Below are 27343 nucleotides of genomic sequence, written 5' to 3' on the forward strand. Positions count from 1 at the left end.
TTCATAACATATACGTCACATACTTTTGTTTCGATTATTTACTTTTTAGGTTTTTTGTTAAATGCAGGTGCTTCATCGCATGTAGTATTATATTAGAAATATTTGCATCATTTTTCAGATTTAAAATCATGTCATTTCACGGATTTGCAGTTATAATGGGCTCGACATTCCGATCTGTCAAAACCTATGTGCGTCCCATTTTTTGTTTATCTTGCTGAGTTCAAAATTATATATTTTTCGGATTAAGATGACAACACATTAAACTGAAGTAATATTTCAAGCAAAATAATATTGTGTATTGTTTGAATTTCGTAATCAAAATGGCCCTAATGTATTTAATAGTTGTTAAAACAGTATAATTGATGACTCATTCAAAATTGAAATTCTAACATTTAAAATAATTTCCGAATTCAATTCGAATCATTTAAGACAGATAATCATTTGCCTTTTAAAAATGTTGTTTTTCAAAGGAGATAATACGACACGTATTTTACAGTTCCGAGAAAAAATTTTTTTTTGCGAAGTAATGAATATTTGAAATTTTTGGGTTTTCCATAAAATACTAGTTTTTTCTTTAAATCTTTTATAATTTAAGCTGAATGAGATATCTGAAAACAACCAAGGTGTTACAAATTAACAAAATGAGGACAGTTTTTCTGAAAGGATTAAAAAGTCGGTTTTCTCAAAAACTCCACCTTTTTTATTACTAAATTGGTACTCGAATTATGGAGAAATCTTGGAAGTTTTATACAGGTCCAAATATTTTGTTGGTCGAGAGAAATTTTTTCAAAAAAATTAATTTAAACTTTTTTTTTACAAACGACAGATTTGACAAAACGCTAAGGAAAAAATTTGCACTTTTCAAGAAGTTCTACAAAAAATACCTGTCACTCTTTTGTTATATCTTGCATCCTTCGGAAGAAAAATTTAAATAATTAATTTTCCGAGAAAAAATTCGTGGCAACGAACATGATTTGGCCGACATAGAACTTACCAGATGTCCTTGTAAAAGCAAGAATATTGAAAAACTGCAGGATAAAATAAAATTGGTTTGCTAATAAAATCCAATTTCTTTATTTTAGGCAATATTTAAAAAACCAACTGCTTACATAAAGTAGACGTTCTGTAAATTATATGAAGGGTCAAAAATTTTGGCACAGAAAGCTTTAATATCTCAGTGCATAAAAAAATGTATAAAGATTTAAATAAAAAACTTTATTCTTTGGAAAGTAATTCCTTCAAAAAACAGAATATATCAAGAGGTGAATGATACTGTGATTTAAACTTGCACCATATGTACGATTTAAAATAGATTCAGTCAAATAGAACAACGAATTATATTTTCCAGTGATGTGTACATTTATTAATTTATAAAAAAATATACCTAGTCAAATTAAGGTCTTTCTTACCTACTTAGTGGAATGCAAGATTGGAACAAGTTGATTTTTTTTATTAATAAACCGATAGAATTAGATTAAAATGATTAGATAAGTTGAAGAGTTTCCTTGATCAAATCTGGAGGGTCATCTACTGAAAAATACGTTTATAAACTTGAAAAGACTGAAATCAGAGTAATTTAATATTTAATTTCACTTACACGAATTTATGAAATATTCAAAATTTAAACCCTTAGAAATTATTCACTTTTAAATTTAAAATCCTAATAGAAGTTTTGTGTTTTTCACTATTATTATTTTATAATGCAATAATTGAAGACGTGAGACTGACAATTGGATAAGGACAAAAAATAAAATTTTACCGGGTGACCAAAAAAAGTTTTCGAGCAAATAGATTTAAAAAGTACGTACACGTTTATCTCAAAATATTCAGTTGTCATTCGGTTCATTACAGAATAGATCGTCTGAACATCTGTGACAAAATTATATTATCATTTAAAGAATCAGATTTTCATTTAGTCAGAATGCATTTTAATTTACGGAAAGATTTCCTACAAAAAGTAAATACAAAACACTGACTTGAAATATGAAATTTTGAGGTTTTCAACTTGATATTTCTCAGTCATTATTATGTATAAATAATATAATTCAGCTTTATTCTAAAGATATGTTCCTAATATTAATGATTTCAATCATTAATATCTAGTTAGAAGTAAATTTTAAAAAATGTTAAAATTTCGGGATATCTTCTGATAGTCCAACTTTGCTCATTCTATGAAGTTTTCCGACGGGACCTGAACTTAGTTCATAGAATTTAATTGATTTCGTTTTCAAATTCAATAATTTTATAAATTTAAATATTTCTAAGAAAATTAGGTCCGTTTTTGTTCTTTCTTGATTAAGGAAATAGATTTAGTTAATGTTTAATTTTAAGTTAACAAATAACCTAATTTTTAGGATAAACTTTTTCATTTGATGAAATTATTTAATTGAACTAAAGCAATCGAATTAATCAGACTTCATTCTTGTTATCTTATATTTTTGAACCGCAATAAAGAGGGATAATAGCCAATTTTTTAAAACTATTAAAAAAATCCTAAATTTAAATTTAGAATTAGTTTTTTTTGCTTTATAATTCGTTTAGAAGTTAATATTAAAATACGTTAAATAGTATCATTTTACATACATGCTACGAAGCAAATTGCAGTGACAATATAGAAGGTGCGCTTGTTTTACAGACGGAATAAAGTGTAACTGTCGTTGCAACTAAAGTGCTTCCTTGAAGTTTTTAATGGATCAAAGTTGGGATAAATAATATTCAATCAGTTTTAATGTATTTAAACAAGAATTAAATGTATCATGAAAGAAAATAAAGACTAATTATAAGTTTAAATTTTAAACTATTTATAAATACCTAAAAAACTGCCATAGGAAGTTTGAAAAATGACCTGAAAGTACTTTAAATTCATGAGTAAACCGAGAATTTAGAGAAAAGGTAACACCTGAATAGAAGATATTCATAAACCCCCACATTTAGCTAATGGAGTTGTACGGATTTTAGACAATACACTATTTAAATACTGCATAAAATACTGAAAGTTTTTACTTTTTTTTTTAATACTATACTTATGAGAACAAAAAAATATTAAAGAAAAGTATCTAAAACCCTATTCAAACAACTTTATGCCCTTGAAACGTTACATCCTGCGAACCGCTGGATCAATCAGAAGAGTGGTATGCAGTGGCTCCATTGACTAATTAAGTATAAATTTGACAGCTGGCGAAAAAAATGTTGGGCATCCATATGTCGACTTTTAGTACATTTACATTGCCACACTTTACAAATCCAAATTTTAGTGAAATTCTAAGCATTTTTAGCCCCTTTTGGACCATGCTTCATAATTTAAAAACACGTTTTAAGTAATAAACGTCAAAATAGGTTATTTCCTACAACCACTAGCGGCCATATTAAGTCCCCCGTCAACTGCGCTAATTAAAATGATGTTTACTTCCGACGCTGGACCAATTAGAATTCCTCATCTTCCAGAAAAAATTAAAAAGTATACACTTCAAAGATTAAAAAAATATTTAAACTTATTAAAATAAATTTTCCTAAAGCAACTATATTCAATTTGTAGTGCTTTTTTAATTTCAACAGGAAGAAAATATATTTGAAAATATGCAACAACCCCATTCTTTAGGTTTTTAGACAAAACCCTGATTTTCCTAAATCCTTATGTCATGCATAAAGATATGAAATTATCTTAAAATTTGATTGAAATTTTGTGATGGATTGCAAATGTTTTTGCAAGCCGGACCAACATTTAAAAATATTTCGATCCAACAATTAAAAAATGATTGCAATTATTTATCAGGTTGATGACCAGAGTTTCAGCGCCCACAGAATTGTTCTTGCAGCAACAATTCCTTACTTCAACGCCATGTTTCTGAATAACATGGCTGAGAGTAAACAGAAGGACATAACTCTGCAGGGAGTGGATTCAACGTAAATAGAAATTTCTTTCAAAAAATATATTTGATTATTTAATTAATTCTATGTTCCCATACAGATATGTTGATTTTTGTTTCTCAGAGCCTTGGAAGCCTTGATTAACTTCGCATATAGTGGTCGCATTACCCTCACAAATGAAAACGTTCAGAGTATAATGATCGGAGCGTCCTTTTTTGCTCTTCACAAAGTGAAAGACGTCTGTGCTGAATTTTTGCAAACGCGTTTTCACCCTCACAACGTCTTAGGCATCAGACATTTCGCTGACACCCTGAGCTGTGCGTCTTTATTAGAACAGGCTCATAAATACATCCAACATTACTTCCAGGAAGTTTCCATGGCCGACGAATATTTAAATTTGTCGTTTCACGATTTAAAGGAATTAGTCTCTAGTGACGAATTGCACATAACTTCCGAGCAGCAAGTTTTTGAAGCTGTTATTAGATGGGTTAAGCATGAAGAGCAATCTAGAGTAAAAAATTTGCCTGAGTTGCTCGCTCTTGTGAGATTGCCTCTTCTTTCGCCAGAGTATTTGGCTGATCATGTTGCCAAGGAAGATCTCATTAGGAGTTCTCATCAATGCAGGTGCGATGAGTAAAAAGACTATGCATTTCATGCAGTCCTGGATTTGATTTTAGTCCGGAATTATTAATTTTTAATCTGTTTATAGGGATTTACTAGACGAGGCAAAAGACTATCATCTCCTTCCACACAGACGCTACTTACTAGATAGTTTCAAATGTCGCCCCCGGTGTTGCAACTACACAATGGGTCATATTTTTGCAGTAGGAGGCCTTACGAAATTTGGAGATTCCTTGAGCACAGTAGAAGTCTACGATCCTTTCACTGGAAAGTGGAAGACTTCAGAAGCCATGACGATGTTGAGGAGTCGAGTCGGCGTAGCTGTTCACAAAAACAAACTCTACGCTTTTGGTGGTTACAACGGCTCGGAAAGACTTTCCACTGTCGAGGTTTATTATCCAAACTTGAAATCGTGGAAGATTATCGCTCCTATGCATTGCAAGAGGAGGTATGTTTTTTTTACCGAGTGGTTTGTTATGGTTAAGGAGGAAGATGCGCAACTTGGAGATCATGTTAAATATGATTATAGAGATTTTCATTCACGCGAAAAACTCCTGATTAGGTTTGTCAACTGATGGGAAGTTGGAAGCAATTTGACTTCATTTTTTGTGTATTACAGGCCTCACAGTCCCTATGTGATAAAATATAGGGACCAAAGGGTACTTTTTGTCACGCTCATAGGGTACTTTTTAGCGCTCAAAGGGTAAAAACAAATTCAGGATAAATTTATAAGGCTTCAAAAAGATTCAAGTTAAAATCAAATGAATTTGATTGATTTCCGTACAATTGGAATGAATTGAGAGGATTTTAAGGAAAACGAGAAGAATTCGATGAAATTCATGAAAATTCGAGGGAAATTAAAAAAAAATTGATTGAATTAAAAACAATTTTCAAATATGAAAAAACTTAATTGAATTCAGTAACTTTTAAACGAGCTTAGAAAAAATCGAGGGAATTCAAAGGAATTTGATGAAATCCCTAATAATTAAATAGAATTTAGTTCATTTAGAAGAATTAAAGTGAATTAAAAAAATCCAAGAGAAATCCAGAGAATTTAAAAGAATTTAGGGTAAATCAATAAGAATTCAGGGTGAATTCCAAAAAAATTTCAAATTTTTGAAACCCTACTAATTTTTACCAACATGTGACGAATGACTGTAAAACAATTCAAAATAATTTAAATGAATTGGAAAAATAAAAAAAAATTTTGAAAAACTCCATTTATTTCAGTAAAATTTGAGTGAATTTAGAAGAATTTAAGGGATATGAGAAGAATTTTATGAAACTTATAAAAAAGCAAGCTGAATTTAAAAAACAATCAAGTGAATTAAATACAATTACAAAATATTAAAAAATTCTTTGAATTCAGTTAGTTTCAAATTAGTTCAGAAAAATTAAAAAACACATTTAAAAGAATTTGATGAAATGCCTACGAATTTAAAGTAAGTTCACAAGACTTCAAGATGAATTAAACAACATTTTGAAAGCTTTAAAATCCCTTGAAATCATTGAAATCTTATAAAATCTGGTGAAATATTTTAAAGTATCCATATCTTCCAAAAAATGTTAGAAAATTATTTATCTTCAATTATTGCAAACGTTTAGAAACCTCTTGAAAGCTCTTGGAAATGCCTTAAATTTTATCAGTTTTACAATATCCTAAAATCTGAAGAATTTCTTCAAATTATGCAAATCTATTACAAACTTCTTGGAATCTTTCAAAATACCCTGAAATATTTCAAAATAATTCAGGATAATTCAGAAATAGGTATGGACCTGAATTGAATCACTAATAATCACTATTAACCCATGAGTTAATTTATTGAAAGAAAAAAGAGTAATGTGACTTGAAAATAGGGCACTTTAGGTACATTTTCAGTTTAAAAATTGATTTCAAACAAAAAAAGGCTTTTCGACTATAAAGTTCAATTTTCTACAAAAAAAAATGAAAAAAATAATAATTTTTAACAATGTAGTTAAAGTTTTACCCAAGTATTTGGATTTTCAATTAAAAAAGATTGTTTTAAGAAAATAGTTGAACTTTCAACCATAGAGATGATTTTTAACTAAAAATATAAATCTTCAACAAAAAAATTGTTTCTTGAGAAAGTGATTGAACTAAATCTTTCAAACAAAAAAGTTGACTACTCAAGCAAAGAAGAATAATTGTAAACCAAAAAGTTGCATTTTCATAAAAAATAAATGAAATTTATAACATTAAAACAGATGAATGATCAAATCCAAAAGGTAAATTTTCAAAAAAATAGTTGAATTTTCTGTGGTAAAAGATTCCTTTTGGCCCTTCACGATAAAAATATGATTTTGAAACGAGAAATAAGTTTCTACGAAAAAGATTGATTTTTCAATTTAAAAAAAAAAAACGAATTTTTAACCAAAAAGGATAAATTTTTAATCAAATTGTTGAATTCTCTACCAAATAGTTTCATTTTCATAAAAAAAGGTAAAATTTCTCTTAAAACAGATGAATCTTTATTAAGACAAAAACAAATTTTCAACAAAATAGTTTAATTTTCATCCAAAAAAGATTCCCGTTGACTTTTTAAGATGAATATATGCCTTAACAAAAAATAAATTTCTACGGAAAAAATGGAATTTTTAATAAAAAAAAGTCTTTTTCCAAACAAGAAAGATGTAATTTCTGCTAAAGTAGGTGAATTTCAAAATCAGAAAGACGAACTTTCAAAAAGAGTCCAAAAAAGATGCGATATTCTTAATAAAAAGTTGACCGTTTAATTTAAAAAGGCAAATTTTCAGAAAAAATAAGGTTTTAGATAACAGCAAACTGCATATTGGAAATAATTCTCATCTTTATAATTTTATTATTTTTGTGAATATAAAAATACATTAGAAAGACAATGTTAAAGCTTTAAGATAACAAAAAAAGAAAAGTAGGAGGTTTTTGAAATAGCTTTTTCTAATTATTCCTTTCTAGCCTAGTAAAAAAAATACTTCGAATAACTAAAAAAGTTCTATACTAAAAAGAATATGCTATAAAAAATGTACAAGAATAAGGAATCAAAATTTACCTAGTGATAAAAGTACATTGAGATACAATTTTAAATATGAATATTTTTTAATTGGATTGGTTATCTGTTTTCAATCTTTGATTTTCATGAATTTTATCTGATGACAATATATATTATATAGTGTGTGGAAAAGTTTCTAAGAAAAGGCGCTACTGTTCGTTAGAGGACACTTTCGTGAAATTTACGAGATGTTCAATATTCATATGATATAAAAAGTTTTTAATCAGAAATGTAATCACCTTTTTAAACACTTTTCTTGGAAAAAATTTTTCTTTTTTACCTAAAATTAAACTACTGAACCGCTGCCTGCGATCCTTGAGAATTTTATTAGTTTTCTGATTTAATATCTTGGATATTAGAATAGCAATCTCCGATGCGTATGATTTTGCTGGGATAGGTCTATTAGAAACAATATTTACTTTGATGCTTATATGTTATACACAGGGTTTTAAAAAAATTCTCATATTTTGCAAAATGCAGGGTGGCCAATGGACCGGGAAAACCGGGGAAATGACCGTGAATTTCATGGGGCCGGGAAAAACCGAGAAATGACAGTAAATTTATTTTTTGATCGGGAATTTTACAAATTATTAGATAAAAAAAATTTATTAAAGTGTGATTTTGACAGTTTAAAAAAATAATTAGTTAGATTTTTATGTGTTTCAATTATGATGTCATTCAGTTTACAATGCGTAATTCGAACATCTTGAATTAAAAAAATGCCGTTGTAAATACCTACAAAATTAAAAATAAGAAGCATTTCAAACCGACAATTTTGGATAAAAAATATTTTTCGTTGATAAACTGTGAATATAAATTAAAATGGTTTTCAAACTTGAAATGTACATTAAGGATTAAAAAGTTAATATTAATAAAATTGATTTTACAAGTCGATTCGGAATCAGTTTTCTAAATTGAAGAATTTGTAGATTTTAACGCTAAAAATTAAACCGTTTCAATTGAAAAGTCTTTGTAGTTAAACAAATTTGAACGCTCTATTGAAAATTTATAAACTATTTTCAATTTTAAAATAAGTTCAAAATAAGATATTCATAATGATTATTTATTAATTATTAATTAATTAATTACATATTTGTCTGTTCATTTAAAATCTGTAATTAGAAAATAAATATTTAAAACTAAAAAAAGCAAAAAAACTGTGAATTTTACAATTTTGATTATTTTACTTGGAAATTTTTAATTTTTAATTAAAATTGTTCAATTTTTATGTATAAATAAATATTGAACACCTATTATTCCTAGAAACAATTCGAGTAAGGCAAGAATATATTTCCAAGTTTTGGAAAGATTCAGAATTAATGTAAAATTCGAAATTATTTCAATGAATTTAAACGAAGTCTCTACTTATGCCGACAAAATCCGATTATTCATACCGAAATTGCGGTGCAAATAGCTCAAGATGACCTAATTTTTAAACAAAATATACATTTTTGCGGATTTCGAACCAAAAATTTACAAGCTTTGTAAGAATTGTAAATGGCTTCAAAAGAATAAAAAACATTTTCTTAAGATTCCTAGCAAAATTTAAAATGATTTTTTTATTTTGACAAATTAATTTTAAGTGAATATTTAGAAAGTTTTGAAACATTTTGAAAAATGAATCTGGAATATTTTAAGGAATTATTTTATGTTCTGCAGGATTTTTAAGAAAGATTTAAAGATAAATTCAAATAATTTTAAAAAAGGTATGGAACTACCGAAAAAATTTTAAAATAATTTCAATTTTGAAAAACTCTAAAACAATATGTACATTTTTCAAAAATTTTAAATAAAATTTTAAAGGTTTTAAGTTTTAAGTATTATTAAACTATTTGAAATAAAAATAATTTAACTTCTAATTTAAGAAGTGTTAAGTTTATTAACAAAAATGAATCGCTTAATTTTTAATGTTTCTAGCTTCAAATTGCATAAAATTATTTGCAGTTGAGTTTTCATTAGTTTAAATGTAACAAATTTTAGCTATAGATTTCGAATTTTTTAATTTCATTGACCGTAAAAAATGTTTGCGAACCGGGAAATGACCGGCATTTTTTTCTTTGATTAAAGCGGTCAACTTGAAAATTACGCGGAATTAATGCAAGTTTAACATATTTCAAGGGCATTGAAGGATTTTGTATTTTAGTAATTGCATGTTCCTCCTCAAAACTGGCAAAGTTAGGTTTTTCTCTGATTATTAAATAAACATTTGCTTTGACAGTGCTGTTGGCACCGCAGCGCTGAATGATTTCCTCTACGTCTGTGGTGGATATGACGGAGTTGCTTCTTTGGATACGGTGGAAAGATATTGTCCTGAATCTGATAAGTGGAAGATGGTCAGTTCTATGAACAAGCATCGCTCTGCTGGCGGAGTCGTTGCTTTTCAAGGATATGTTTATGCTTTAGGTGGACATGATGGGTTGTCCATATTCGATTCGGTAAGAAAAGTTAAACCAGGAGTGGTATTTCTTTTTCCAATCATTCTAATTATTTCTAATCATCTAAATTCGAATCAGGTGGAAAGGTATGATGCTCAAACTGACACGTGGACCGTTGTGAAACCGATGCTCACAAGAAGATGTCGTCTTGGAGTTGCTGCTCTGAATGGAAAGCTTTACGTGTGTGGAGGCTACGACGGATCAACTTTTCTACAATCTGTTGAAGCCTATGATCCCGTGACTGATAAGTAATTGCCTTTTTCACATTTTTTTGCAGCTACTTGGGGTTTTTAGGGACCTTACTTAAATTACGTAAGTTTTTCAAAATCGCAAAAATTTTCTCCTAAAATTATCTTTTTAGGTGTAAATTTTATTATTTGGTTGAAAATTTAACAATTTTCTTAAAAAGACATCTTTTTTATTGCAGATTCAACTGTTTTATTAAAAATTAGTCTTTTTGTGTGAAAAATTCAACTCTTTTCGTAGAACCTTAACCTTTTCTTTAAAATTCATATTTCGTTACTGATAAGTCAACTAAAATCTTTTTTTGAATGAAAACTTTCTGAAAATTTGTGTTTTTAAATTGAAATTTCGTCTTTTTCAGTATAATTATTGCTTCTTTCTTAGAAAAAATGCAACTGTCTTGTTGAATACTAAACCATTTCCTAGAGAATTTACTTTCTGTTTGAAATTCCTATTTTTGTGTTGAAAAGTCAATTGAAATCTTTTTTAATGAAAATTCAACTCTTTATCTTTGTTGAAAATTTTGCATTTTTGATTTAAAAATTCACCTGTTTTAGTAGAATTTTTATTTTATTTTTTTTTACAAAAATGCAACAATTTGGTTGAAAATTTAACAATTTTGTTGAAAAGTCATACTTTTTGGTTCAAAATTCTGCTGTTTTGTGGAGAATTAAACTATTTTGTTAAAAATTCCTCCCTTTTTATTGAAAAAAATTCGTCTGTTTAGATCAAAAATTAAATTTTTTCGTAGAAACTTATTTTATGTTTAAAAATTCATATTTTGATCGTGAAAAGTCAACTGAAATCTCTTTGAACTGAAATTTAAGCTGTTTTTTTTTTATAAAAATTTATCTTTTTGATTGATAAATTCATCTGTTTTAGTACAAATATAATTTTATTTTTGGAAAATGCAACTTTCTGGTTAAAAATGATTTTTTTTTGCTCGAGTACTCAACTATTTTGTATGACAGATTTGGTAGAATCACTTTCTTAAGAAATTTTTTTTCTTGAAGATTTATATTTGTCGTTGAAAATTCAACTCTTTGGTTGAAAGTATAACTACTTTGTTCAAAAATATTCTTTTTTGATTGATAATTTAAACACTTGGGTAAAAGTTAAACTACATTGTTAATTTTTTATATTAAAGTATTGTGTCTGGTTGAAAATTTAACTGTTTAGTCGAAAAGCCTTTTTTTGGTTTAAAATTAATTTTTAATCTGAGAATGTAACTTATTCATTTTTTCAAGATTGATCTTTTCTAGTTGAAAATTTTCCCTTTTTGGTAAAAAATAAGTCTTTTTTTTTATTTGAAATTTCATGTTTATTGGGTAAAATGCATTAGTTTTGTGGAAAATTAATTTTTTGCAGAAAAGTAATATTTTGGTCTAAAAACTCTATTTTTGTAAAGAAACTTCGTCTTTTGGCTTGAATGTTCAAAAATTTAGATATACTTTTATTTATTTCTTGATTGAAAAATATAAATTTGTTGAAAATTGGACTTGTTGGTGTTAAAATTATTTTTTGGTGTATACAGAAATGCTGCTTTATTCCGTTTGCAAAAGATTCTATATTTAACACATTATAAGATTTAAATGCTGCATTTGAATATTAATGATCAAGAAAAATGAAAAATTAATCAAGAAGAAATCACGGTATTTTGAAAATGACATTTCTGGAAATTAAAAATTACGTACAGGCTCAAAATTTCAAGTGTGCCACTTTTAAATCGATAGTTCTATTTTGATGTTATAAACAATCAAAGTTTTTGATCATTTTTTTCCAAAAAAGGTTCACTCACGAACGGTTCATCGAAATTCAATAATTGAGTTATGAAAATTTTGTTACCAACTATACTTTACGCTAAAAAAGTGTTCGTTGATAAAAAACATTTTTTTATTGTTTATAAAATCGTTTGCTTTAAACAATTGAAAATTATTTTAACTTCTCCACCTGTGAAAGAATTCTTTCACGTGCCAATAGAATCTACAATCTCTTCCGAAAATTTGGATGAAAAAAAAAGTTTTTATTTTGCAGTAGGTCAAAAGTTATTGATTTGTTATGGTTAATTTTCTACTAAAAAAGATGAATTTTCAACAAAATAGATCCATTACCAACTAATAGAGGCGATTTCCAACCAAAAGTTGAATGGTTTAGTTTTCAGTTAAAAATATTAATTTAAGAAAATAATTATATTATCAAAATAGTTCACTTTTCCACAAAATAGATGAATTTTTCACAAAATGAATAAAGCTACATTAAAAAAAAGACTTTTTTGTAATAATATGTTTCAACTTTCAGGCAAGAAATATGGGAATAATTGGAAAATAAATGATTTTGAATGAAATTATTGCGTGTATAATATTGAGTACAATATGAAACGAATTTTCAACTAAAATGATAAATTTTCATGAAAAAATGAATTCTTAATCAAGTGCTTTAATTTTCTATAAGGTATAGTCAATTTTTTAATCAAAAAGATTAATTTTCTGCTAAAAAGATGAATTTACAACAAAATAGATTCATTATCAACTGAAAAAAATCTATTTTCAAGCAAAAGTTGAATGGATAAGTTTTCAGTTCAAAAAATTAATTAAAAAAAATAATATTATCAAAATAGTTCACTTTACCACAAAATAGATGAATTTTTAATTAAATGAATGGAGCATCATTTTAAAAAATGAATTTTTTAATAAAGTGGATCAACTTTAAGCCAAGAAATTGGGGAACAATTGGGTAATAAATCATTTTGAATACAATTGTTGTGGGTATCATATTAAGTACAACATAAAACAAATTTCAAACTGAAATGATAAATGTACATAAAAGAATGCATTTTTAATCAAGCGGTTCAAATTTCTACCTGGTATAGTTATTTTTTGATCAAAAAGATGAATTTTTAATAAAATTTTGAATCTTCAACAAAGTATAGTGAGATTTTCAACCAAGAAGATTAATTTTCTACCAAAAAAGTATTTTTTTAACAAATTGGTTTTAAGTATATAACCTAGTAATTGAATTTTCAACACAAAAAGATGAATTTTCAATAAAAAAATTTAGTAGTTGGTATTTAAAATAATGGAGATTTTTAATTTAAATAAATACTAACTACTAAATTTTTTTAATTGAAAATTTAACTACTAGATTGAATGTTTGGACCGATTTGTAAAAAAAATACTTTTTTCGTAGAAAATTAATCTTCTTGGTCACAAAAAAATCAATAACTTTTGAACTTTTGCAAAATAAAAACTTTTTTTTTACACCAAAATTTTCGGAAGAGATTGTAAAATCTATGAGCACGTAGAAGAATTCTTTCACAGAAGGAGAAGTTTAATTAATTTTCAATTGTTTAAAGCAAACGATTATTTAAACAATAAAAAAATTTTTTTACTACCGAACAATTTTTTAGCTTAAAGTATACTTCATAACAACAATTTTCATAACTCAAGTATTGAATTTCGATGAACTGTTCGCGAGTAATCCATTTCTGAATAAAAAGCGAGGATTTATTTTGACATAAAAACGAATCGAAAACTGTATAAATTGATAAAAAATAGAATTATCGATTTAAAAGTGGCACATTTGAGATATTTTGACCCTACATGGGGGGTAAGGCAGTCACAGGGAGGATCTTAGAGAGGTCCTAAAATCCGTAACGTAATTTAAGTACGACCCCTTATAGAGAAATAGAATTTTGTAAACTGATTGCATGATATTTGGAAAATTGTAACATTTTTAAAATAGTATATTTTTAATTTACGCAGATGGGAATTTGTAGCACCAATGACAGTAAGACGTAGTCGAGCAGCGCTTGTAGCAAACATGGGGAAATTGTGGGCAATCGGCGGGTATGATGGAGATTCGAATCTGTCCACTGTCGAGGTTTACGATCCCGATACAAATTCCTGGTCTTTTGCAGTACCGATGTGCGCCCACGAAGGAGGCGTAGGTGTCGGCGTAATTACAATCTGCTAAGATATAAGCCATTATTCCACTAAGAAATGATATGAACCTACCGATCATGATTTCGTTGATTTAAGAATGAACTCTTGATTTTTAAGAAATTAAACAAAATATATTTTTGACTATATCTTTTTTTTTAACTCGAACAAAAACTGTTGCCATTGGTGAATAATTTTAATTAGTGATACCTATTAATTAGTATCTTAGAGTTAATCTCTTCTCTGAAATGTTTTTTAATGTTAACAATTTAGGGAGATTGAGACTTATCTGTGATACAATTTATAGGTCCTCTTTTATTGATCTCAAAATTTTTTTATTTGCTATTTAGTTTATATAACTTGTACTATTTACAGTTTCATTTATTTATTAAATATACTATGTTAATTTAATCATTGTCTGTGAATGCATTTTTGCTGGGTCAATCTTTTTAACGTATGTGTGATCTCTTGGCCTTTGAAATAAATAATAAGTGACTTAAATGTAAATTCATAGATGAGATTATTGAAGGAAAATTATTTCCGTTGTGAAGATTTGATCTTCCAAGTTTTCCAGAAGAGCATTTATTATTTACACTACTGAGTGCTAGAAACTGAAAACAGCGGTGGTCTCATAGTGCTAGGCCAACGAAACAATTCTGTACAATATTTAGTCTAGGGATTTATTAATTAATTTTGTATGATCAATGAAGTTGAAGGAAATAGCGAGTATTAAAATATTTTTTTTATGTTTGATTAAGCAACAAATTAATGGTAAAATCGAATAAACTCCTTTAATTTTCAAAACTCTAGTTTCAGGTTGCTGTGAATTCGGTTATTATTCTCATGTAAATCGTACTTTGTAAAAAATAAAGATTCAGAACAAAAATATTTCTTGATTATTTACGATCAAGTTTCTATAACATTTTTCAGGCTACAAAACTTCTTAAGTTTTGTTTGAAAATTTAAAGAAGAAAATGCAATGAGTAAAATCCAAGCTTTTTAATAAAATAAACATTAAATATACATAAAATAAATACAATATAAAATAATAAATATAATATAAAATATAAATATATATAGACAATAATATGAAATAATAAAATAAACATAAAATAAACATTGGGGCTTATGGATTTTACGTAGCAGAATCCCATTTTATTTCATCATACAATTTATTTCTAAATTGAATTTTTAATTTTATACGTTTTTGCCTATTGTAGTGTAATTTTTTGTATATGGAATTACTGTTTTTGAATTAAATAGTCTAAGCCAGAATGGTTTTAAATTTTAGCTGTGAAAAAAGTTCATCTTTAGCTCCGTTGAGACTCGAACCCAGGTTACACAGATTGCCGGTCTGGAAATCGGACAGACCAGCATTCTGTAAGATATGGGTTCGAATCCCAGCGGAGCTAGATAAGAACTTTTTCACAAATAAAAATTAAAACCATTTTAGTTTAAATTATGTAGTTCAAAAACCGTAATTTCATTGACAAAAAGCAGTTTTTATCTGAATGTTTCAAAAAATTACTGATGAAAGAGAAAATTTTAATTATAAGTTATTTTTAATTATTGGGAAATGGTTCTGCTCTTAACTTTTTACTACTATACTGTAATTTGTAAACTTTTTCAAATTTTCGATTTGTAGATTTTGGAAAATATTGCGAAAATATTTAGAAAACTTTTTTCCAATTTTGGACAACTTCAGGAGAATATAAAAAGTTTGTTAAGATTTATAAAAAAAATTCAGTTAATTTTGGATTTTCAAATGAACTATGCGAGAAAATTAAAAAATATTTTTAAATATTTTAAATTATTTTATAAACTTTTAAAAAAGAATAAAAAAGATGTAAAAGAAAATTTTTCGTAAATTTGCATTATTATAAAATTAAGAAAAAAATCTTTTAAGTTTAAGATATAATTAGAAGTTTTAAAACCGATTCAAAAATAATAAAAACTTGTGAGGATTTCTAAAATGATAAAAAAAGTATATTTCGTAAAAGAAGAAAGTTTTTAAAGAATTTTTAAAGGTTTTCAAGATAATGAAAAGATTTCTTTACATTATTAGAAAAAATTAAAATGATTTTTTATTTTAAAAAATATTTCGAAACACTTCAAAATAATTTTAAAAAATGTAAAAAAAAGTCGGAAAGATTTTAAGACTATTTAATTATTGAAATTTAATCATTTTAAGAAAAAATTGAAAAAGATTTAAAAACATTTAAAATGACTACCTAAAATTTTGAAAAAGAGCGTAGAAAGATTTTAAAGCTAAATGTTTTAATTTGGTAAGATTAGAAAATGAAAAAATCCAGTAATTTCTAGAGAAATGTAGAATATTTGAAAAAATTTAAAAAAATTTTGTAAACTTGAATTGAAAAATTGTAAAAAAAAAAGGTTCATTTTAAAAGATTTCATACAAGATCTTGAGCAGCTTTGAAAGAATTTCGAGAGATTTTAAGAGAATAACATTTTTTTTTAATTTTGCACGAAAGACGCTAATTTGGTGAGATTGTGGAAAACTCATCGATTATTTTGAATGACAACAGGGGTACCAACATGATAACACAACCCAAAATGAGATCAACTTTCTTTCAACTTTCGTTTAATTGCCAAGCCCCGATTTTGTCGTGTCAATTAACGAAAACTTGAATAATCACATTTTGATCATATTTAATTGAATTTGTAAAAGTGAAATTTTTAGACATTGCCGAAGCGAAATATATGTAGTATTATGATGCTCTCATAAAATAAATAATCTCAAATATTTTTTTGTATTTTATCAAAAAAACGTATTAAAACTGTTTTTTCTAATTATGATTTCAAATTTGCGTTTGTTCCTCTTTAAAACTAAACCACAGTCGTATTTTAAAATTTACCGCCTAAAATATTGAACCTTACCTAGGACGTCATTGATATTGATGACGTCTTCAACTTTATCGAACAGAGAAAAATGGCCGAAGAATGAGAACGGGAAAAGTGGAAGTGCTCGTGATTGTGTGATTAAAAATAATTTCTGGTGACTTATAACACTTTGGTGACACAAACATATCAGGAAAATGTGGTTAGAAGAGTGTGATAGTTTTGCGGAACTGTGTCGGGGTTACCTGCCTTATTATTTATTGATAGTTTTACCTATTTTTATTATAATATCACCGGCCAACCCCGTGGCAGCTTCTCACGAGTTTCCCGTTTTTCGGATGCACCAGTACGACTTACATGGAGTTCCCCACGGTAAAAAACCTTGTTTAATAATTGAGTGGCCCTTTAAATTATCCGGAAAATTTTCTAACCTTAAACATTTTTGGCATTGAGGTTTAAAGAATTTTTTTTACTAAAAACTGTCTTTAATTCCTAGGGTGTCGTAGTGCTCCAATTTCCTTAGAAGCTAGATCGCTCGCAGGATGGAGCACTTCAAGGCACTGTGTTGTAACTAGTATTTTGGATATCAAGCCAGATATGTATAAAAATATCCGAGTTAAAGCTGGGGCTTTGATTATCGTTCTTCCTGAAAAAATGGATACCCTGAGTGAGGAACAGAGGCAGGTTCGTTCCTTTCTGTACTATTTTTGATTGACTATAGATTTGAATACGTATTTTGGTTTATTAGATAGTGCAATGTATGTTTTTGTTTGGACGTTTCTTTAAAGAAATCTTACAATTTTTTTAGTACCTAAAGTTCTGTACGATCAAATGAACGAATTATTTTTTCCCAATTCTATTTTACCCATAAATATTAGACCAATTACAATTAAAAATAATGAAGCGTAAGTTTCTTTGGATAATCTATTATTTTCAATGTAAAGCAACAAATATTTTATCACTCTTTCTAGTTTATCACCAGTAAAAAATGCAGTACATTTGAACATTCAGAAAGTCAGTGTTGGGTAACAACTTGTTAAAGTAAATAAGTTACTGAAAAATTATGTTATTTGTAACCTTTTAGGTAATTCAGTTATTAATTAAAAAAGTAACTCTTTACGTGACTTAGTTATGATTTTTGCAGTAATTTGAAACTTTAATTTTAGTCACTTTGTGTTTTTTTTTACATCTCCCATTAAGAGGAATTTATGGGTGAATTACGAGTAGAAAATTAATCCTTTTGGTTGAGGATTCAGCTGTTTTGTTGAAAGATCATAGGTTTAGGTAAAAATTTCAAACACTTGGGTGAAAAGTAACTTATTTGTTGAAAATGAATTATTTTCTGTTTGAAAATGAAACGGTTCTGTAGAAAATTCGCCTTTTCGATTTACAATTCTTAACAATTTAGTGAAAATTATTTTTCTTTCTTGATTAAAAATTCGGCCTTTTTGTTTGAAAATGTATCTCTTTCAGTAAAAAAGTCTCCTCTTTTTTGGCTGAAATTTCAATTATTTTGCTAAAAAATTAATCTGATTTGGTTGAAGATTTATAATTTCAGTTTACAATTTATATCTTGGGTTGAACATTTTTATTATCTAGAAAATTCAACTATTGGGTTAAAAATGAACTTTTTTGTTTAAAATTTAACTCTTTTGTTGAAACGTAATATTTTATGTATAAAAATTCAACTATTTTATTGAAAAGAAACTTTTTGTTGAAAATTCAACCTTTTGGCTTGAAAATACAAATTTTTTGTTCAACAGTGTTCTTTTTAGTTTGAAAATTCACTTCTTCCGGTCAAAAATTGCATTTTTTGGTTGAATATACAACTATTTGGTTGAATAATATAACTGAAAAATCTTTCTTGGTTGGAAATTCAACTTTTTCGTTGAAAATTCATCTTAAATCTAGACAAATTTCACTGAATTTAATTGAACCAATTTTAAGGTATAACAATTAAAAACATTCTTTTCTACAGTCATGCACATAGTATCTTCAGTCATTTTATTAGTCAAAGGTTATGATTTGCATAGTGTCATAAAACGGGGGAATAAATTTGCGAGAATTAAACACATGAGTCGTGGTTTTAACTTTAATTTTAATATGAAAAATAATTTTTAGTGGCTGATGAAAATAAAGTCAACGAAACAAATAATTCTGTTGATCCTGCAGAACAATGCTGGATTTCTATTTTATTCCGAATATATATTGTTGTCGAAATATTGTGTGTTTTTTATTTAATTTAACTAATGTCTGATTATTTTTAAATTAAGTTTTTATGAATGTTCATATTAGTTATTTTGATTTTTAAATGATAAAGTTAAGGAAGTGCAAAAGTAAATTTTTAGTTAACTTTAAGTTACTTTATGTAGTAACTGAAACTTGAAAACCTGGAATTTTTTTAACCTTGAAAACCTGGAAATCTCCTTGAACTTTTCGCGAGAACGTTGAATTTAATCTTTTTCTTTTAAAACAGCTATTTTGTTGAAATGGGAAAAGTAATTTAAATATTTTAGAATATTATAAAAGAAACATCTCGTTTAGAAGAAATCTTGCTACTGAAAAGTTGATTGTTTCATCAAGTTATAATTTATCCTTTACTCATTAGATATTAAATAACGAGATTTCTATGCATTTTGTGTAGACTTTACAAATTATTTCATAGATTGGAACAAACAGACTTCGACACTGTAAATAATTCTATAAGTTTTTTATTTAGCTTCCGCTCATATAGAATTTAATTTATACATTTTTTTGTGATATTCAACTTGCTTCAAAATATTTAAAAGTATTTTGAACATTATACAAAGATTTAAAAAGGTGTGTACTCCAGATTTCAAAGATTTCGAACATTTCCAAAGATTTTTAAACTTTCAAGAGATTTTAAAAAAGTTATACCCAGATTAAAAATATTTTAATGATTTCAAATCAATAAAAACGATTCCAAAAGGTTTTCACAAAGATTTCAAAAAGATTTCAAAGGTTTGAAGAAGGATTATAGAGCAGTTTCGAATATTTGATAAATATTGCAAGAATTTTAATTATCACACCAGATTTCAAGGATTCCACAAAGATTTCTATCATTTCCAAATATTTTAAAACTTTCAAAAGATTTCAAAGATTTACAAAAAAAACCATACCATATTTATAAGATTTCAAAAGATTTTGCCCTGATTAAAAATATTTTAATAATTTCAAATGAATAAAAAAGGTTTCATAACATTTTTACAAAGATTGCAAACATTTTAAGGATTAAAAAATATTTTACGAAAATTTAAAAACTTCCAAGAGATGTCAGAAATTGCAAGATTTCACAAAGACTTTAAGTACTTCAAGAGATTTCAAAGAATTCACAAAGATTTTAAGGATTTCAAAGACGACTTATGTCCACACAAAATTAAGAATTTGTTTATTCATGTTTCTGCTTTCTTTAAAATTGGTTGGCAATTAAAAAATAAAATGACACATTTTTTCATCTAAATATAACAAACGGTTATTTTATTATTTGATGTAAAAAAGGAGACCTGGAAAAACTTGACTTCTTAACCTGGAAAACACCTTGAATTTTGGTTCCTAAGAATCGCTGGACACCCTGTTCAAAGTAACGAAACTGTAACTAGTTACTCAAAAAAAAGTATCTTACCTAACACTGCTTTTAGCACATAATTTGCTTTTTTTAATAGCAAGTTTTTCTATTTCTAGCATTTTGTAAATTTTTTTATGAAATGAAGCTTAATTTAAAAAGTTGTAAAAATGAAATATAAACAATTGGCGATAGATTAGTTTTGATCGTTGTAACCTCAGGATTTTTCGTTTTTAAAATACTAATCTTAAGAACTTTTGTATATCGTAGCATATATTGGCAGTGGAAGAATCGATGTTGTTCGGTCCAGAGACTCCAATTCCAGTTTATTTTGCTCCTTGGAGTCCGGACCTCCAAATAATTTTAGACGACGTTGTTGGCGGTTTCGTAACCGATGGAAAATCTGACACAGCTGCAGAACTAATGCTCAATTCTATTGCTGCCAGTGGCTACCAAGTAGTCGTTGCCACAAGTCAGGCAACTGCAAAAACTGACGTGAAAGTTGCCACTTTACAAGGGAAATTGACCGGCATCGGTGCCGAAGAAAAATTGCCTACTATAGCTCTAGTCGCTCATTACGATAGTACAGGAGTTGCACCGGTAAGAAGTGAACTTTTATGAATAAGTCTCACAAACCTATCTTATATATTCCCTAATGTACCCTATATTCAGTTAAGGGGCATATTTCGGGAATTCTTTTGGTTCAATAAGGAGATCAATTGAAATTTTGTAAAATAGGATTTATAATACTAATAATAAAGTACAGAGAATATTTTTTTCAAATTCGTTCCTAACAAACTGGTGATTGCGCAGCATTTCTCTGTCGGCGCCTTTTTTTAAGGTGTCAACGGCCGGAAACCTAACTCCTGCAATTTTTGACCTGGATCAAGAAACTAACGTTTTTTTGATTCTATAGAACAACAACAAACGACGTGCGTAGATATTTTTTTTCGATATATTGATTTTTCGCGACCTGGTGCACCTTTGAAAAAAGTTTAAAATTTCATGAAAAAAATCGTTACAAAATTGTTTGTAAAAAAAACTATGCAATATAAACAAAAAATTTTACGGATATCGCTAGGGAAAGAAATTTTGAATATATTTTGAATATTTCAGATCGATCGGTGAGGATTTGTTCTAGTTATGTTTCCAGCCAGTTCAAAAAAAGTGTTTTCGAGAAAAACTAAAACAACTTTTAAACAAAACGAATAAAAAACGATTTTTTGAAAATTCTACAATGGTTTAACCCCTTAAGGTCTTTAAACTACCCTATTATTAAGATTTGGTCCCTATCGTACCCTGTTTGCAGCCCATAATGGAACTTTAAAATAATTTAAAATAAGATCAATGCTTCCAAGAGTCACTCATTTTTAATAAAATAGCCAAAATGAACGAATTTCCGTAAGAAGTGACTCTAAAAAATAATCAGGGGTGCCTCACAGTCACTTTTCTTTTAATAAATTAACTATTCAATTCATGTCTATACGTATTTCTGAATTGTCTTGAATTCCTTTGAAATATTTCAGAGAATTTTTGAAGATTCCGAGAAATTTTTAATATATTTTAATAATTTGAAGAGATTTTTAAGATTTGATATTTTTAAAAATTCCTAGTAAGGCATTTTCAAGAGCTTTTAATTCGAAATATTTTAGGGAATTAAAAAAGTTTCCAAGGAATTATTAATTAATTTCATTAATGTGAAGGAATTTTAAAGCGTTTGAAATATTTTAGGTTAAAGAATTTTGTGGAATTCCGGAAGATATGTAATGATTTTACAGGACCTGTAAGGATTGCAATTATTTTAAAAGATTCCACGTTATTTCGTAAGATTTCAGAGGATTCAATTGATTTTAAATAACTTTAAAGCTCTCAAACTAATTTAATATATTCTTCAGAATTTATCATCATAGCATTTCATTGGATTTTGAATTATTTTAATGAATTTCAAACAATTTATTTACGAGAAGTGAGGTATTTCATAGGGTTCTTAAGATTTGAAGAAATTGGGAATTCACCCTGAATTCTTATCCTAACTTCTTTTAAATTCTTTGGAATTCTCTTGAATTTGCTGAATTCACTTGATTTTTGTTAATTCACTTAAATTCTTCTAAATTTGCTTAATTGAATGAATTTTTGCTGAAATAAAAAATTGTTGTATTTAATTGTTCCTGTGGGTCAATTCATAAATTGATCAAAGGTTTTAAATGTATATATTTTTTAATTTCTTGACACATTCAAGAGTTCCAAGGGATTTAAAAAGATATCAAAGGATTTGAAATATTTAAAGAAATTTCAAACGATTCCCATACATGTTTTAATTGTTTCAAAAGTTTTTAATGGTTCTCAAAAATTGGAATATTTTAGAATATTAAAAAAAATTATAAGGATTTCAACGTTTGCATGGGGTTTTAAGGGCATGTGATACTTACAGTTTCCCCGGCTTTCTTTCCACAAAAATGAAAATGTTTAAAAACTTAATTCGGAGATACTATAAAATATCATAACGGACGTCCCCAGACTCTTTTTTGAGGGATAATAACAAAAAAATGTATTGTGCTAAATAAAAATGTTATGCATATGCATTATTTTGAGGTTACGTCGTTTTTCATCTCTGCCTTTCCGATAATCTGGAAATTATTTATAAAATAAACTTTTTTGATTGGCTGCAAACAAGGTTAGTTCCGGGAGATTAGTTACTACGTTTATTTGTAAGTCCAAAGTTTTCGACCAAAAATATTGTGTAGTTTGGAAGTAACGCTCCGTGAATTGTAACGCACATAACTTTGAAATATACACGCACGTTGTTAGCAATATCAAAAAAGTTTTGATAAAAAAAACACAAAAAAAGTGTGCGGGGACGTCCGTTAGCATGTTTGCTATCATTTCCCAGAGTTTGAAGGCAAAATATTTATTATCTTAGGAAAAAAAAGCCGGGGGAATCTAACACTAAAAAAATCGATACTATTTCCTGAGCGCTATGCAAATTAATCACATTTTGCTAAATTAAAACTTTTTTTAATTAACCTACAAAAAAAAAGAGTGTGGGGACGTCCGGTAGCATGTTCGCTATCATTTCCCAAATTTTTAAGACAAAATATTTATTCTAAAAAAAAGGCGACGGAACCTAAAACTGGTAAAATCGACAATTTTCTAAGTATCACATGCCCTTGAGAGTATTTTAAAGCAATTTTAATAAATTTTTCAGGATTTTAGGAAGTATTATCAGATTTCGCTGAATTCCACGGCATTTTATTCAATTTCATTGGATTTCAAAGCATGTACTCACACGTAGTAAGGGGGGATTTCGTAGTCACTTTTTTGGTTTGAAACTAGTGGGCTTTCAAAGATTTGAAGAAATTTAAAATTATTTTTGGGAATTCACCTTGAATTCTTATTAATTTCCCCTAAATTCTTTTTAATTTTTCGGAAGTTTCTTGATTTTTTTTAATTAACTTGAATTCTTCTAAATTTACTCAATTCTACTTAATTCCAATAAATTAAAAAAAATTAAAAACTTTTATTTAATTGTTCCTGAAGTCTTTTAACTTCACCTTGAATTATTAGGCATTTCATCAAGTTCTTTTACATTTCCTTACATTTTCTTAAGCTCATTTCAAAGTTACGGAAGTCAATGAAGTTTTTTCATATTTTCACATTTTTTTCAATTCATTTGAATTTTTTTTTAATTCATCTTGCATTTTCATAAATTTACTCGAATTCTTATACTTTACCTTTAATTTCTCTAAATTCATTCCAATTTTACGGAAATCAATGATATTTTTTGTTATTAAAAAGAGTTTTCCAATTTATTTGATTTCTTTTCAATTTAGCTTTAATTGTTTCAAAGGCCTCTGAATTAATTCTGAATCTGCTATCCTTTATCCGGAAAAATTACCCTTTTGTTCCTGTATGAATAAAAACTATTTTCAAATTTCTATCCATAAAAAAGGAAACGGAGAGAATTATATGAGCGTTTTTCTTTGTTTAGGAACTGTCTTTTGGAGCAGAAAGCAATGCCTCCGGAGTGGCGATGCTACTCGAATTAGCGAGGATATTTTCCGCACTTTATTCCGTCGGACGTTCACGTCCACGATTTAATCTAGTTTTTCTAATAACTGGATCTGGAAAATTAAATTACCAGGGCAGTAAAAAGTGGTTAGAAGACCAACTTGACGGGTTAGAGGGTCCAGTTATACAGGTAAATATTATTTTATACATTTTTGGTTTAACATATTTTTTTATTTTTATTTTTAGTTAATTTGGGTAGTTAGGAATGTCGGTTGGGCAATTAGGGAGGTCGATTCTGCAGTTTGGGAAGAGATAATAAGATATATATTTTTTATATCTTTCTATACGTCATATTTTTCAAGATACTGTATTGTATCTAATAAATACAAATTTATTTCTAAAAATACATATATTTTTTATTATATCTACATATATTCTTTTTTAGCTAAATTTATGAATTAGTTTTGTACCAGTTAAACAATTTGAAATATACCAAAAAGGGACTACACTTTTTGAAAATCTAAACATATAAAATTTTTTTTCATCTAGTAGAAAAATGTTGCATGAAAACTTAATTTTGTACAATTTTGTAAAGTTACTAGCACATATAATATCTCAAATTATTTAACATTTGTTATGCATTTTTCTACATCTTGTAACAAACTAAAGGCAACCTAAAACAAAATAAAAATTTTAAAGAACGATTATTATAATAATCGTTAATAAAATGTAATATAAAATTAGATTATATCATTTCTAAAATCTGTTATCAAATAGCCTGAGTTTATATTTATAACAACAATTTAAAAGGTTGAAACTCTTTACGAAAGGTTTTATATATATTTATTTGTTTTAAATTCCCTAAAATCTTTTAAATTCTTTAATATTTTTGTACCTTGAAATATTTGAAATTCTTTGAAATCCCTTAATTCTTGTGAATAAATTTTTCGTAAAATTACATAAGATCTGAAGATATTCCTTGAAAATCACATGAAATCTGATGATATTTTGTTTTTGTTCCTTGACATACCTTAAACTATTTAAAGTCATACGAAATCATTTAAAGATTCTAGGTAATCAATTAAAGCACGTTATTAAAGGCCTTTAAAATCCCTTAAAGTTACAGAAATAATTGAAAATCTGATAAAATCCCTTAAAAATGCCTTTGAATCTTTTAAAATAGCCTATATCCTTATAGGCTCTATAAAATCCAAACCTTCCGGAGTTCTAGAAAATTATTTAAACCTGAATGCAATTTTTTTTTAATCCTTTTCAATTCATTAAAATCCTTGAAAAGTTCTTGAAATTTTTGTAATCGCTTGAAATCTTTTGAAATTTTTTAAAGTTATGGAAAATTCCTTTGAGTCTTGTAAAATACCTTAAATCTTTTAAATTCTGGAACTCTATTAAAACTCTTGTTTTTTTTATATCCTGAAGTTTTCCAAATTTTATATCATTAAAATCTTTAGAAATATCTTGAAATATTTGAAAATCTCTTCAAACTTTTTAAATAATTTGAAATCCCTCGATTCCTGTGAGTAAATTCTTTGAAATTTCATGAAAGTTTTATAGGAACCCGTGAAATTACGTAAAATCTGATTATATTCCTTGAAATCTCTGAAATACTTGAAGTTCCATGAAATTGTCTGAGATCCTGAAAAATTCATTAAAACACCTTATTGGAGGCTTTGAAATTCGTTTAAATTGCTAAAAGCCATTGAAATTTTATAAAATCATGGGAAAACCCATTGAAATTCTTGAAATGTTTTTAAATCCTCTGAAATCCCTTGAAATGTTTTCAAATGTCTTAGATTAACCCAATAAACTAAAATGTTTAATTGTTTAGCGGGTAGTAGTAATTTTAAAAATGGTTAAAAATATTGTTTTTATGGATACTTTTTTACAGAATGTTGGCTATTAATGGACCCAAGTGGGGAACCTTACATAACGGCTTCGTGAGGTTCTTCGCTTGGGGTGATTGTTAGAGAGATTGATCAGCAACCTGGGTCGGAGCAGTGTTGCGGAACGAACGTGTTATTTACATAAATAGCACGAGAATTCGGGATCAATCTGAAAAATCTCTATCCCATCCACACACTACTCCTTTCCCCTGCCGAGTGAGTCACGCCTACCCCGAAAGGGAAATGGCTTAATGGTGTAATAATAATAAAAAAAAATGGAAAAAATACTGATCTAATTATATCGATATGAAGCCTATAACATTGTTACAATATTGTATCATAATGTTACTCAAATATAAAGCAATGTAATATAGTTTTTGATTCATGAATTTCCTATAAGGTGGATTTGCTTAAAATTTTACGTAACAATATCGATTTACCCGCCCCTCATGTAACCGATCGTACCCCCCCCCCCCTCAGAGCTCTGACCTAGTTTATGGATGTTCTTTAATTTAAAAAATACCCAGATGCACAGTCTTCCCCTGTTTTTCTTAGTTTCCCTTTATTTCTTGAAATTCCCCTTTTGCTCTTATTCTCAAAAAAGTCCCCCTTTATCCCCTTTTCTCTTTAAATATACGATATTTGAAAATACAATATTTCTATTGCGCGAAAAATTCTTTGAAATTAGTTAAGTTTACCCATTATTGATTAATAATTAAAGCAGTTATAGAACATACATAAATTATTTACAGTCTGTCAAGTTAAAGCGTGGGTGGCTTTACTCGCAGTCGGTAAGGTGTATCGACATGATTTTGGTGTCAAAATATTAAGAAGAGCTCCC

The 27343-nt window shown here is 27.5% G+C and overlaps 2 protein-coding genes across 3 annotated transcripts in view; both read left to right on the forward strand.

Annotated features, from left to right (window-relative positions):
• LOC117168306 (kelch-like protein 18) overlaps positions 1–15032 on the forward strand; it is a 17251-nt gene extending 2219 nt beyond the window's left edge. For both annotated transcript variants that reach the window (XM_033353864.1, XM_033353863.1), the window contains exons 3-8: positions 3773–3903; positions 3991–4491; positions 4577–4936; positions 9754–9970; positions 10049–10218; positions 13975–15032. In XM_033353864.1, the coding sequence (XP_033209755.1) occupies positions 3773–3903; positions 3991–4491; positions 4577–4936; positions 9754–9970; positions 10049–10218; positions 13975–14185 (1590 nt within the window). In that variant the 3' untranslated portion in view covers positions 14186–15032. The remainder of the gene's footprint in view (positions 1–3772; positions 3904–3990; positions 4492–4576; positions 4937–9753; positions 9971–10048; positions 10219–13974) is intronic.
• A 2175-nt stretch (positions 15033–17207) lies between these two features.
• LOC117166845 (nicalin) overlaps positions 17208–27343 on the forward strand; it is a 24263-nt gene continuing 14127 nt past the window's right edge. Inside the window, exons 1-4 of the mRNA XM_033351194.1 lie at positions 17208–17382; positions 17507–17694; positions 20864–21193; positions 24582–24791. Of these exons, the coding sequence (XP_033207085.1) occupies positions 17208–17382; positions 17507–17694; positions 20864–21193; positions 24582–24791 (903 nt within the window). The remainder of the gene's footprint in view (positions 17383–17506; positions 17695–20863; positions 21194–24581; positions 24792–27343) is intronic.

This window comes from Belonocnema kinseyi, chromosome 2, assembly GCF_010883055.1.
Source record: "Belonocnema kinseyi isolate 2016_QV_RU_SX_M_011 chromosome 2, B_treatae_v1, whole genome shotgun sequence".
Taxonomy (NCBI): domain Eukaryota; kingdom Metazoa; phylum Arthropoda; class Insecta; order Hymenoptera; family Cynipidae; genus Belonocnema; species Belonocnema kinseyi.